The sequence below is a fragment of the Oncorhynchus mykiss genome, chromosome 8 (assembly GCF_057628025.1).
Source record: "Oncorhynchus mykiss isolate SJ-2025 chromosome 8, ASM5762802v1, whole genome shotgun sequence".
Taxonomy (NCBI): Eukaryota; Metazoa; Chordata; class Actinopteri; order Salmoniformes; family Salmonidae; genus Oncorhynchus; species Oncorhynchus mykiss.
Genome location: NC_143029.1, coordinates 22,651,753 through 22,664,145, shown reverse-complemented (window position 1 = coordinate 22,664,145; position 12,393 = coordinate 22,651,753). Strand labels below are relative to the sequence as shown.

At 41.8% G+C, this 12,393-nt stretch overlaps 1 protein-coding gene across 3 annotated transcripts in view; it reads left to right on the top strand.

Annotated features, from left to right (window-relative positions):
* Positions 1-12,393, top strand: part of LOC110529611 (exostosin-1) — a 280,429-nt gene that overhangs the window by 227,214 nt on the left and 40,822 nt on the right. For all 3 annotated transcript variants that reach the window (XM_036985037.2, XM_036985039.2, XM_036985038.2), the window contains exon 4: positions 7,337-7,444. In XM_036985037.2, the coding sequence (XP_036840932.1) occupies positions 7,337-7,444 (108 nt within the window). The remainder of the gene's footprint in view (positions 1-7,336; positions 7,445-12,393) is intronic.

The following is a 12,393-nucleotide window of genomic DNA, read 5'->3' as shown; positions in this document are numbered from 1 at the left end:
TGGTGTGTTTGGACCATAATAGATCATTGGTGATGTGGACACCAAGGAACTTGAAACTCTCGACCCTCTCTACTACAGCCCCGGGCCTGTTCGGCCTGCCTTTTCCTGTAGTCCACGATCAGCTCCTTTGTCTTGATCACATTGAGGGAGAGGTTGTCCTGGCACCACACTGCCAGTTCACACTGCCACCTCTCTATAGGCTGTCTCATCATTGTCGGTGATCAGGCCTGCCACTGTTGTGTCATCAGCAAACTTAACGATAGTGTTTGAATCGTGTTTGGCCACGCAGTCGTGAGTGAACAGGGAGTACAGGAGGGGACTAAGTACACACCCCTGAGGGGTCCCAGTGTTGAGGATCAGCGTGGCAGACATGTTGTTGCCTAACCTTACAACCTGGGGGCGGCCCGTCAGGAAGTCCAGGATCCAGTTGCAGAGGGAGTGTTTAGTCCCAGGGTCCTTCGCTTAGTGATGAGCTTCGTGGGCACTATGGTGTTGAATGCTGAGCTGTAGTCAATAAACAGCATTCTCACATTGGTGTTCTTTTTGTCCTGGTTGGAAAGGGCAGTGTGGAGTGCGATTGAGATTGCGTCATCTGTGGATCTGTTGGGGCGGAATGCGAGTGTGTCTAGGGTGTCTGGGAGGATGCTGTTGATGTTAGCCATGACCAGCCTTTCAAAGCACTTCATGGCTACCGATGTGAGTGCTACGGGGTGGTAATCATTTAGGCAGGTTACCTTTGCTTCCTTGGGCACAGGAACTATGGTGGTCTGCTTGTAGGTATTACAGACTCAGTCAGGGAGAGGATGAAAATGTCAGTGAAGACACTTGCCAGTTGGTCAGCGGATTCTTTGAGTACACGTCCTGGTAATCCATCTGGCCCAGCGGCTTTGTGAATATTGACCTGTTTAAAGGTATTGCTCACATTTTCTACCGAGAGCATTATCACACAGTCATCCAGAACAGCTGGTGCTCTTATGCATGCTTCAGTGTTGCTTGCCTCGAAGAGAGCATGAAAGGCATTTAGTTCATCTGATACTCTCCCGTCACTGGGCAGCTTACTTCTGGGTTTCTCTTTATTGTCCATAATAGTTTTCAAGCCCTGCCACATCCGACGAGCGTCAGATCCAGTGTAGTAGGATTCAATCTTAATCCAGTATTGACGCTTAGTTTGTTTGATGGTTCGTCTGAGGGCAAAGCAATATTTCTTATAAGCGTAAGGATTAGTGTCCCGCTCCTTGAAAGCGGCAGCTCTACCTTTAGCTCGATGCTGGTGTTGCCTGTAATCCATGGCTTCTGGTTGGGATATGTACGTATGGTCACTGTGGGTACAATGTTGTCGATACACATATTGATGAAGCCGATGACGGAGGTGGTATACTCCTCAATGCCATTGGATGAATCCCGGAACTAGCAAAACAGTCCAGTAGCGTAGCATCTGCATTATCTGACCACTTCCGTATTGAGCGAGTCACTGGTACTTCCTGCCTTAGTTTTTGCTTGTAAGCAGGAATCAGGAGGATAGAATTATGGTCATATTTGCGAGCTTTGTATGCATCTCTGTGTGTGGAGTAAAGGTGGTCTAGAGTTTTTTTCTCCTCTGGTTACACATGTGACATGCTGTTAAAAATTTGGTAAAACTGATTTGTTTGCCTGCATTGAAGTCCCTGTCCACTAAGAGCGCTGCTTCTGGATGAGCATTTTCTTGTTTGCTTATGGCAAGTTGGTTGAGTGCGGTCTTAGTGCCAGCATCGGTCTGTGGTGGTAAATAGACGGCTAAGAATAATATAGATGAGAACTCTCTTGGTAGATAGTGTAGTCTACAGCTTATCATATGGTACTCTACCTCAGGCAAGCAATACCTCAAGACTTATTTAATATTAGACATTGCGCACCAGCTGTTATTGACAAAAAGACACACTCAAGCTGCTTCCAGTTTGTGGTGAGTAATCGCTGTTCTGATATCGAGAAGTTATTTTTCGGGTCATAAGAGATGGTAGCAGCAATATTATGGACAAAATAAGTAAAACAATAAGTAACAAATAACTAACAACATAGCACAATTGGTCAGGAGCATGTAAAACGTCATCCATGCTCTTCGGCGCCATCTTACAGGGGGTCAGTGCAGCTGTTAGGCAGACACTGTAGCTAACAATTCAAATGTGTGAATAATCATCTCACAAAGTACCGACTGAAAGCTAGCTGGAATTACGGTCCCCAAATGGAGCGTTCTTTGCTGCCTTTTAAGTGTGAGGCAGTTCCATTCCGCACCCAGATTTCAGAGGGGACACTTTGAAAAAGGAACATCAAAAAGCTTTTAGACATGACACAGATTGAGCTTTGATATTGTGAGGCAGCCCTCTCCCATTTGTCCTCTTTATCCATCAGTGAGGCTCAAACAAGGGCTGTTATGCAGATGGATGGAAGGATAAGACTGGGGCTGGTGTGGCAGCAGGCAATGATTTGTTTCCCTACAACAGCAGAGGGGAAAGAAGGGGAGGAGATGAGGGGGGAGGAGAGGAAAGAAGAGGGAGAGGAGAGGGAGATGAGAAGGAAAGGCGAGGAGTGTGATGATGCCACGACACTGAGCCAGGCCATGCAAATCACTAAAGAGCAGTGGGGATTTAAACAGACAGACAGGCCACCACCAATCCTGGACTTGGCATTTCTCATAAAGCTCCTATAAGCCCCAAATGAGTGTCAACTTTTAATGATGGAGATCCAAGTCTCCCTTGAAATGTAAACATGAATTCATGGTGCTGTACAGTTCAGTATGCTGCCTTGGTTTTTATTATTTTAGTCTGCATGTATGATTGATGACTACAAGACACATCAAATTAGATCCCTCTAAATGCAGTGCCACTGTACAGGAAATTAAAAGGGATTCTGATGAAGTTGGCAATGTTAATTTATCCGTAAGTGCTAATGCACATAGTTAAACAAATGTTATTCTCCCTAAAAATGGTTGCCACTTTGGTTTTCTCACCTCTGAGCATCCATTAAAAGTAAATCCTTTGCAAACTTACCTTGATAGAGAATTTGATCCCCGGAAAAGCCTGGCTTTAAGTTTGTGATAAACAGGTTTGTGTTGCTATGGTGTTTCTTTTAATGGAATTGTGTTAACAGGTTTAAGGAGCAGCGTTGTAGTTCTGCAAGAGTGTGGGGGAGAGGCGCTCCCTCACTTTTTCAGTTTGATAATACACAAAGCTGGTAAAACTACTTCTGGAAAATGTATTCTGATAAATTCTAAATAAATAATATTTAATTTCTTCCCTGTCTTCCTGGGGGGCTCCCGAGTGGCGGTCTAAGGCACTGCATCTCAGTGCTAGAGGCGGCACTTCAAATCCAGGCTGTAACACAAAAAATGTAAATAAGAAATCACAACCGGTGGTGATTGGGAGTCCAATAGGGCAGCGCACAATTTGCCCAGCGTCGTCTGGATTTGGCAGGTGTAGGTCGTCATTCTAAAGAATATTTGTTATTAACTGACTTGCCTAGTTAAATAAAGGTTAAATGAAAATATATATATTTCTGGCTGTGGCGATAATGATTAACTGTAGGCTACGTGTGTGCACTGCGAAGGTCCATCAGATGCTTGACCACTTTGGCAAACGTTTATAAAGATTCACCAGCTGTTTCTATCCAGTCTTATAAACAAAATGAGAAGCCACATGTTCACAACCACAAGCTTTAAAGGCTTGTCCGCAGCGAACCAGGCTGCAGGGCACACACCTGATACGTCAGGCAAACATCCTGGAGAGAGAGCTGGCCAGAGCCTCTCCCTCCGGGATTCAGGCAAGAAGACATTTGCATCCTGTGCCAAGACTCTCCCTCCTGTGTGCCTCCACCATCAATGGCTTTAGGGACTTTGTTCACAGTAGGGGACACGTGCCACGCGAGCTGAGACCACTGCTTAACTGTACATGATCTCCAGTGCTTGACTTGGGCGAAGCTCACCGGAGCTGAGTACCGGCACTTCCTTTTCTCTACTACTTGAGCTCCTGCTCAAAATTATTGTGGAGCTCCTGCACCTATATATAAACAGTACCGGCACCCAAAATGAGTACTGGAACCTATTTTAGTCCGAGTCAAGCACTGTACCTCAGCGGCGTGTTAGAGGGGGTTCAGCCACATGAACCTTATCATCACACCAACGAGATCTAGGATCCAAATTCACACTGTGTCTGCCTTGATGTTCATAAAACTCCACCGACCCCCTCTTGCGGAGTGGAATCCAGAACCAAATGTGACCACTTGGTAACGGCGACACCGTTCTGCGGAGGAAATCCAAACCATAGTAGCCACCGCAAAGCCCAAGGAGCCTGACCCTCTGGAAGTTGTTGTATCCCTCCTTGGGATATTTCGACTATTGGCTATTGGTTGAGACGCAAAGCCTGTTCTAGCTTGGGATGGCAGGGTGGGCAATTGGAAATATGAATTAGGCCAAGTTGAAGGTAATAATGCATTAAGATTATATTAGTTTATTGAGGTGCATGGTTACACATCAAAAGCTTGATTTGATTTTATGTTTTAAAACAAATGTTCTGCAATTCTACGTAGTAATGATTTATGTTCACTACTTTGTCAATTGATTTGAATTAATGTTCAATCTCTGCAAATAAATGATATGAATTGATATTTCACCTCAGTTTTCTTTTTATTCTGTAATAGGGTATATTGTAACCATGTGTTCAAGCAAATCAAAGTGTATTTATGATACAGCTACATAATACAATGCAATGCCTACTCACAACTAAAGCTCTCCCTGCAAACAGTACAGGGATATTAAGCTATATGTATTTGTATTAACATTAGGCTATAGCCTACAAATAGCTATACCACGTAGTCGTAGCCTATTAGGCTATACTATAAATGAATATTGTTTGTTTCTGAACTGGCCGAATCGCAGAGCTATCCTTCAGCACCACAAGTTGGTTAAACTTTTTTAACATCATTGCACGATCCTGGCGCTGTCCTTTCAGCAGCACGAATGGCCCTCCAATCGCTTAAAATAACACTCAAGATGCATATTCCCATAAATAAAGGCATATTCCCACTATAAATGCATATTTCCATAAAACTGATTGAGGTCAATCAAATAAATGATGATCACCGGTAAAACGTGAATAATTATCATTCACGATTGACTGTGATGGCCTATTTTGAAATTAGGTATGCCTAACTTGGTAATTGAGGGTATTAAAAATAAATATTGAGACAATATGTGTGGGCTAGAGGTCGACCGATTATGATTTTTCAACAGGGATACCGATTATTGGAGGACCAATAATCGGTATAATCGGTATTATATATTATTGGAGGCCCAATAATCGGTATAATTGGTATTATATATATATTTGTAATAATGACAATTACAACAATACTGAATTAACACTTTTATTTTAACTTAATATAGTACATAAATAAAATCTATTTAGTCTCAAGTAAATAATGAAACATGTTCAATTTTGTTTAAATAATGCAAAAACACAGTGTTGGAGAAGAAAGTAAAACTGCAATATGTGCCATGGTAAAAAGCTAACGTTTAAGTTCCTTGCTCAGAACATGAGAACATATGAAAGCTGGTGATTCAATATTCCCAGTTCTTCAATATTCCCAGTTAAGAAGTTTTAGGTTGTAGTTATTATAGGAATTATGATGCATCAACTATTTCTCTCTATACCATTTGTATTTCATATACCTTTGACTATTGGATGTTCTTATAGGCACTTTAGTATTGCCAGCGTAATCTTAGGAGTTGATAGGCTTGAAGTCATAAACAGCGCTGTGCTTCAAGCATTGCTAAGAGCTGCTGGCAAATGCAGTAAAGTGCTGTTTGAATGAATGCTTATGAGCCTGCTGCTGCCTACCACCACTCAATCAGACAATATCAATCAATATAATATAATAAACACCGAAATACGAGCCTTTGATCATTAATATGGTAAAAATCCGGAAACTATCATTTCGAAAACAAAACGTTTATTCTTTCAGTGAAATACTGAATCGTTCCGTATTTTATCGAACGGGTGGCAACCTTAAGTCTAAATACTGCTGTTAGATTGCATAACCTTCAATGTTATGTCATAATTATGTAAAATTCTGGCAAATGAATTACGGTCTTTGTTAGGAAGAAAGATTCAGGCGGCCCAAACTGTTGCATTTAACCCGACTCTGCTTGACTGAACGCAAGAGAAGTGACACAATTTCCCTAAGTTAATATTGGCTGCTAACATGAATTTATTTTAACTAAATATGCAGGTTTAAAAATAAATACTTCTGTGTATTGATTTTAAGAAAGGCATTGATGTTTATGGTTAGGTACATTTGTGCAACGATTGTGTTTTTTCGCGAACGCGCTTTTGTTAAATAATCACCCGTTTGGCGAAGTTGAAGTAGGCTTTGATTTTATGATAAATTAACAGGCACCGCATTGATTATATGCAACACAAGACAAGCTAGTTAACCTGGTAATATCATCAACCATGTGTAGTTAACTAGTGATTATGTGAAGATTGATTGTTTTTTATAAGATAAGTTTAATGTAGCTAACAACTTACCTTCGCTCCTTGCAACCACAAGGTCCTTTTGACGCTGCACTCGCGTAACAGGTGGTCAGCCTGCCACGCAGTTTCCTCGTGGATTGCAATGTAATCGGCCATGCCGATTAATCAGTCGACCTCTAGTATAGGCAGACGTTGCAAAATGAGGATGAATTTTATGCATATTCTATTATAATATAGAATTATATTATATAGATTTATATATTCAATAGGCTACATCTGTCGGTACAAACTTTGATTCAGGAAAATATGACATTTTTTTATCTAGCGCTTCATCACCTAAAAAAATGTTGCAGGAGTGAAAGGAGTGAAACAATTTCTAATTTCCATTATAAAGGTGCAGCTTTGAATACTAAAATCAGCTCAGTGAGTGATGAACTATGTTCAACAAACAATGAAAACATACTAACTAAAAATATATCCAATTACTCAAGTATTTGTTTGATGCTAGTAACTAATTATCTGCACTAATGATAAGACCCAATAGGTTCAACTAAATAGCGTTATACAATACGCCCTACCATTGTGTGACTAACATTCCACGTTTTACTCTGTATGACAGGGCATTCTGATGAACCTGTTTGTAGACATGACTACAAAATAATCTGATACTTTACTGTAAAGAAATATCTGGACTAGCTCTTATAACTGTGACTATTTCTTATCAGTCCAGTAGAAGGGTAGAGACTGGTATCCATAATAGAGGTGTATGTGCATATTCTATTACCACTGACCCTCTCTGTGCTTCCCCCTGGGCTACCGTCCTCCTCCCCCAGGCTGCCTGTATCCCTGTCCTACTGAGCAACGGCTGGGAGCTGCCTTTTTCCGAGATCATCGACTGGAGCAAAGCAGCTGTCATCGGGGACGAGAGGCTCCTGCTGCAGGTAACTACTGATGGAGACCTCCTCCCTATGACACTTCTTTCTCTCTCTCACTCGCTCTCTCATGCTGTTATACAGTACCGTAAACTGTACCTTATGCTAGAACACAAGGCAATCACAACTCACGTTGGGCTCTATAAAGTAGACCTTAGTAAGGACCGCTGGGATGGATGACTTTTACTGCTCTCTCCAAAGGAATATATTGATACAATTTTGCAAACATACTACAGTAACTTTTGGGGGGGTCAATATTGTCCTATCACAGCACTCCTGTTTGCTGTAATATTCTGTTACCTCAAACTACTCTCTCTTATCATTCCGCATTAGTTGCAGTTTCATGTTCATTGGGGTGAGTCTTGTCCTTGAGGCAGAACTGAGCGATTTCCACTAGATGGGCCAGCTGCAAAGTCAAAATGGTCTATATTGTAAAAATTCATGATTTTTAATTTAAGGTTGGGGTTAGCAGTGTGGTTAGGTTTAAATAAATAAAAATTGGACTTTGTGTCTGTTCCAGCTAGTGACAGCTCTGCAGAGCTGGCTCCAGAAGAAGAAGAATTTTGACAAACGCTAACCTGCGCATTCCTACAGTTACCTTTTGTTAGCTTCATAAACTAGCCATCCTTTAACTTTACATACTATACCAAGTATCCAGAATTAGAGGAAGAGAATCCTCATCTTGCCAGCCACACCCGCGGTTTCAGAAGGCTTGTTTGCAGAGGGGTGTGATGAAATGCCAATATACCTACACATATTAATCCACCCCATCCCTGCAACTGCCCGCCCATCTCCCTAATGTCTCCCAGAGCATGGGCCCTGTATCAATCAACTATCCCATTAATTATGTAATTCAAGATGTATGATATTTATATTCTTTAATTACTGAACTTATTAGCAGCTGATGTGGCAAAAAGGAAGACGTTTGATTTACGATATGAAAAATGTCACCCAGAACATGAAAATAAATGAGGAAATGATGTGTGCCGAGATATGACAAGATTTCCCTCAGTGTCATTCACCTTCTTGTCTCAGTTCCATCCCCACTTATGAAATCAGAGCAATTATTAGAGGAGCTGCCTGTTGCCGTTGACCTGGGAACGACCCATGGTTCTATTGAAACCCGACACATTTATTTTATCTCAGACTACTGATGCACACAAAGATGTGTATCAGTTGATTTGCACTCAATTGCAAAATTGAGTCAACACACAATGCAAATGCAGCCTATTAAAAGCCGTAAATGGTTTTAATACCAGTCCTGTAATTATACGCTGTTGAATGAAAGACATTCAGAGTTGCTAACTATTGTTTTTTCTCACTCTCTTCACCCCCTAGTTACAAAGTCCCTGTCCTAAAAGCATGCTAATTGTTGTCAGATATGTGTAGACGTGGAAAATATGCTGTGACAGGATATGAGGCACTCAAGGACGTTTTGTCTCTAGAAGAAAGAAAAAATATATAATGACAGCATTTGTTCACTAGGCACAAATAATTGTTACATCTAATTAAATTAAGCACTTAGAAGTCAGACACACCAAGAAAACGGCGGGCCGATAGGTACTTAACACAGTAGGAGGCCGTTCCATCTCTTGCTAGAACAAAATATGTACCTGCTGAGTCCCAACCTGGTACAGACAAACCTGACGTTTCTACTTGTAGAATTGCCCTGCTCGTCAGTAGCCAACAACTTGACTTTGAGCCAATCAGAGAACACAAACCTTGAAGTGGAGGAGCCAATAGGAGTGACAAGTAAAAGGAAGAAAGGAAGGCACTTTTCCCTGTGTAATCCATCCCCTTTTCTAAAACAATAAAGCTGCATAATACATATTTTTTTACTAGAGCAAGTATTTACATATTTTATTTCTAGCTAAGGATCTTTGTGTTTGAAGAAGGATTTTTTTTGTTAGGTATGATAATGTGCACTTTTTTTCTTTGCTTCCCACATGTAAAATAATCCGATCTATAACCAAATAATATGCCCAGGCAAATATTCTTATACTTGATGGTGTAACCTAAAACATTATCCCAGTTTGATATGCTGCTTGTGTATGCATTCTGATATCAGCTAAAAATAAAACATGTTTTGGTCATGGACTTTAAAAGCACATGGCTAGTGACACTACATGGCCAAAAGTAGGTGGACACCCCTTCAAATTACTGGATTCGGCTAGTTCAGCCACACCCGTTGCTGACAGGTGTATAAAATTGAGCACACAGCCATGCAATCTCCATAGACAAATACAGGCAGTAGAATGGCCCATACTGAAGAGCTTAGTGACTTTCAACTTGGCACCGTCATAGGATGCCACCTTTCCAACAAGTCAGATTGTCATATTTCTGCCCTGCTAGAGTTGCCCGGTCAACTGTACATTTTGTTATTGTGAAGTGAAAAGGTCTAGGAGCAACAACAGCTCAGCCGTGAAGTGGTAGGCCACACAAGCTCACAGAACGGGACCGATGAGGTGCTGAAGCGTGTAACAATTGTTTGTCCTTTGTTGCAACACTCACAACGAGTTCCAAACTGCAACGTCAGCACAAGAGTTGTTCGTCAGGAGGTTCATGAAATGGGTTTCCAAGGCCGAGCAGATGCACACCACGCGCAATTCCAAACGTCGGCTGGAGTGGTGTATTGGACTCTGGAGCAGTGGAAACTCGTTCTCCGGAGTGATGCCTCAGGCTTCACCATCTGGCAGTCCAACGGACTATACTGGGTTAGGCAGATACCAGGAGAACACCTCCTGCCCGGATGCATCATGCCAACTGTAAAGTTTGGTGCAGGAGGAATAATGATCTGGGGCTGTTTTCATGGTTCAGGCTAGGCCCCTTGGTTCCAGTAACAGCATACAATGACATTCTAGACGATTCTGTACGTCCAACTTTGTGGCAACAGTTTGGGGAAGGCCCTTTCCTGTTTCAGGATGACAATGCCCCCTTACGTACACGAAGCGAGGTCCATACAGAAATGGTTTGTCGAGATCGGTGTGGAAAAACTTGACTGGCCTGCACAGAGCCCTGACTTCGACCCCATTGAATAGCTTTGGGATGAATTGGAATACTGACTGCGAGCCAGGCCTAAACACACAACATCAGTGCCCGGCCTCACTAATGCTCTTGTGGCTGAATGGAAGCAAGTCCCCGCAGCAATGTTCCAACATCTGGTGTAAAGCCTTCCCAGAAGATTGGAGGCTGTTATAGCAGCAAAGGGGGGACCAACTCCATATTAATGCCCATGATTTTGGAATGAGATGTTTGACTTGCAGGTGTCCACATACTTTTGGTCATGTAGTATAGTTGGCTACATTAGGTTCTACCATTTCACAATAACCTTGAATCAATAGTTATTACTTCTAAACAAAATACTTTTGGGTGGATCTTTGTTGTTTGAACAGACGCTGAGATTATAGTTGGCTATCAATGCAAAATGGGCTACTTTGATAAATAGCCTATATAGCCTATAGATCAGATCAACGACCGAAGCAACAACACTGCCCCAACAGCTACAGAAGGAATGATCCGGCGCGTCTCAATTTTCAGGTAGTCCAAAGTATGTTAAATGCACTGAGGTATAATAAGAACGGTTATTGTCGGAGTGTATTACAAGCCGCTCTTCTTGGCTCACATCAACACCATTATCCCAGAAACCCTAGACCCACTTCAATATGCATACCGCCCTAACAGATCCACAGATGATGCAATCTCTATTGGACTCCACACTGCCCATTCCCACCTGGACAAAATAAACACCTATGTGAGAATGCTATTCATTGACTACAGCTCAGTGTTCAACACCATAGTGCCCTCAAAGCACATCAATAAGCTAAGGACCCTGGGACAAAACACCTCCCTCTGCAAATGGCTCCTGGACTTCCTGACGGGCCGCCCCAGGTGGTAAGGTAAGTATTTAAGTAAAGTCTACACCTGTTGTATTCAGCGTATGTGACAAATACAATTTGATTTGATTTGATTGAGGGAAAGATGAACGGAGCAAAGTACAGAGAGATCCTTGCTCCAGGGCTCTCAGGACCTCAGACTGGGGCGAAGGTTCACCTTCCAACAGGACAATGACACTAAGCACACAGTCAAGACAATGCAGGTTTGGCTTCGGGACAAGTCTTTGAATGTCCTTGAGTGGCCCAGCCAGAGCCCGGACTTGAACCTGATCAAACATTTCTGGAAAGACCTGAAATTAGCTGTGCAGTGACACTCCCCATCCAACCTGACAGAGCTTGAGAGGATCTGCAGAGAAGAATGGAAGAAACTCCCCAAATACAGGTGTGCCAAGCTTGTAGCGTCATAACCAAGAAGACTTGAGGCTGTAATCTCTGCCAAAGGTGCTGCAACAAAGTACTGAGTAAATTGTCTTAAAAACCTCTTTGGGCTGGTTAATGGGATCGATATGACAACACCAGTGAAAGTGCAGGGCGCCAAATTCAAAACAACAGAAATCCCATAATTAAAATTCCTCAAACATACAAGTATTTTACACCAATTTAAAGATACACTTCTTGTTAATCCCACCACAGTGTCCGATTTCAAAAAGTCTTTACAGCGAAAGCAAACCAAACGATTATGTTAGGTCAGAGCCAAGTCACAGAAAAACACAATTTTTCCAGCCAAAGAGAGGAGTCACAAAAAGCAGAAATAGAGATAAATGAATCACTAATCTTTGATGATCTTCATCAGATGACACTCATAGGACTTCATGTTACATAATACATATATGTTTTGTTCGATAAAGTTCATATTTGTATAACAAAAATCTCAGTTTACATTAGCGCGTTACATTCAGTAGTTCCAAAACATGAGAGCAGAGAGCCACATCAATTTACAGAAATACTCATAATAAACATTGATAAAAGATACAACTATTATGCACGGAATTATAGATACACTTCTCCTTAATGCAACCGCTGTGTCAGATTTTTTTTTTTACTTTACAGAAAAAGCACACCATG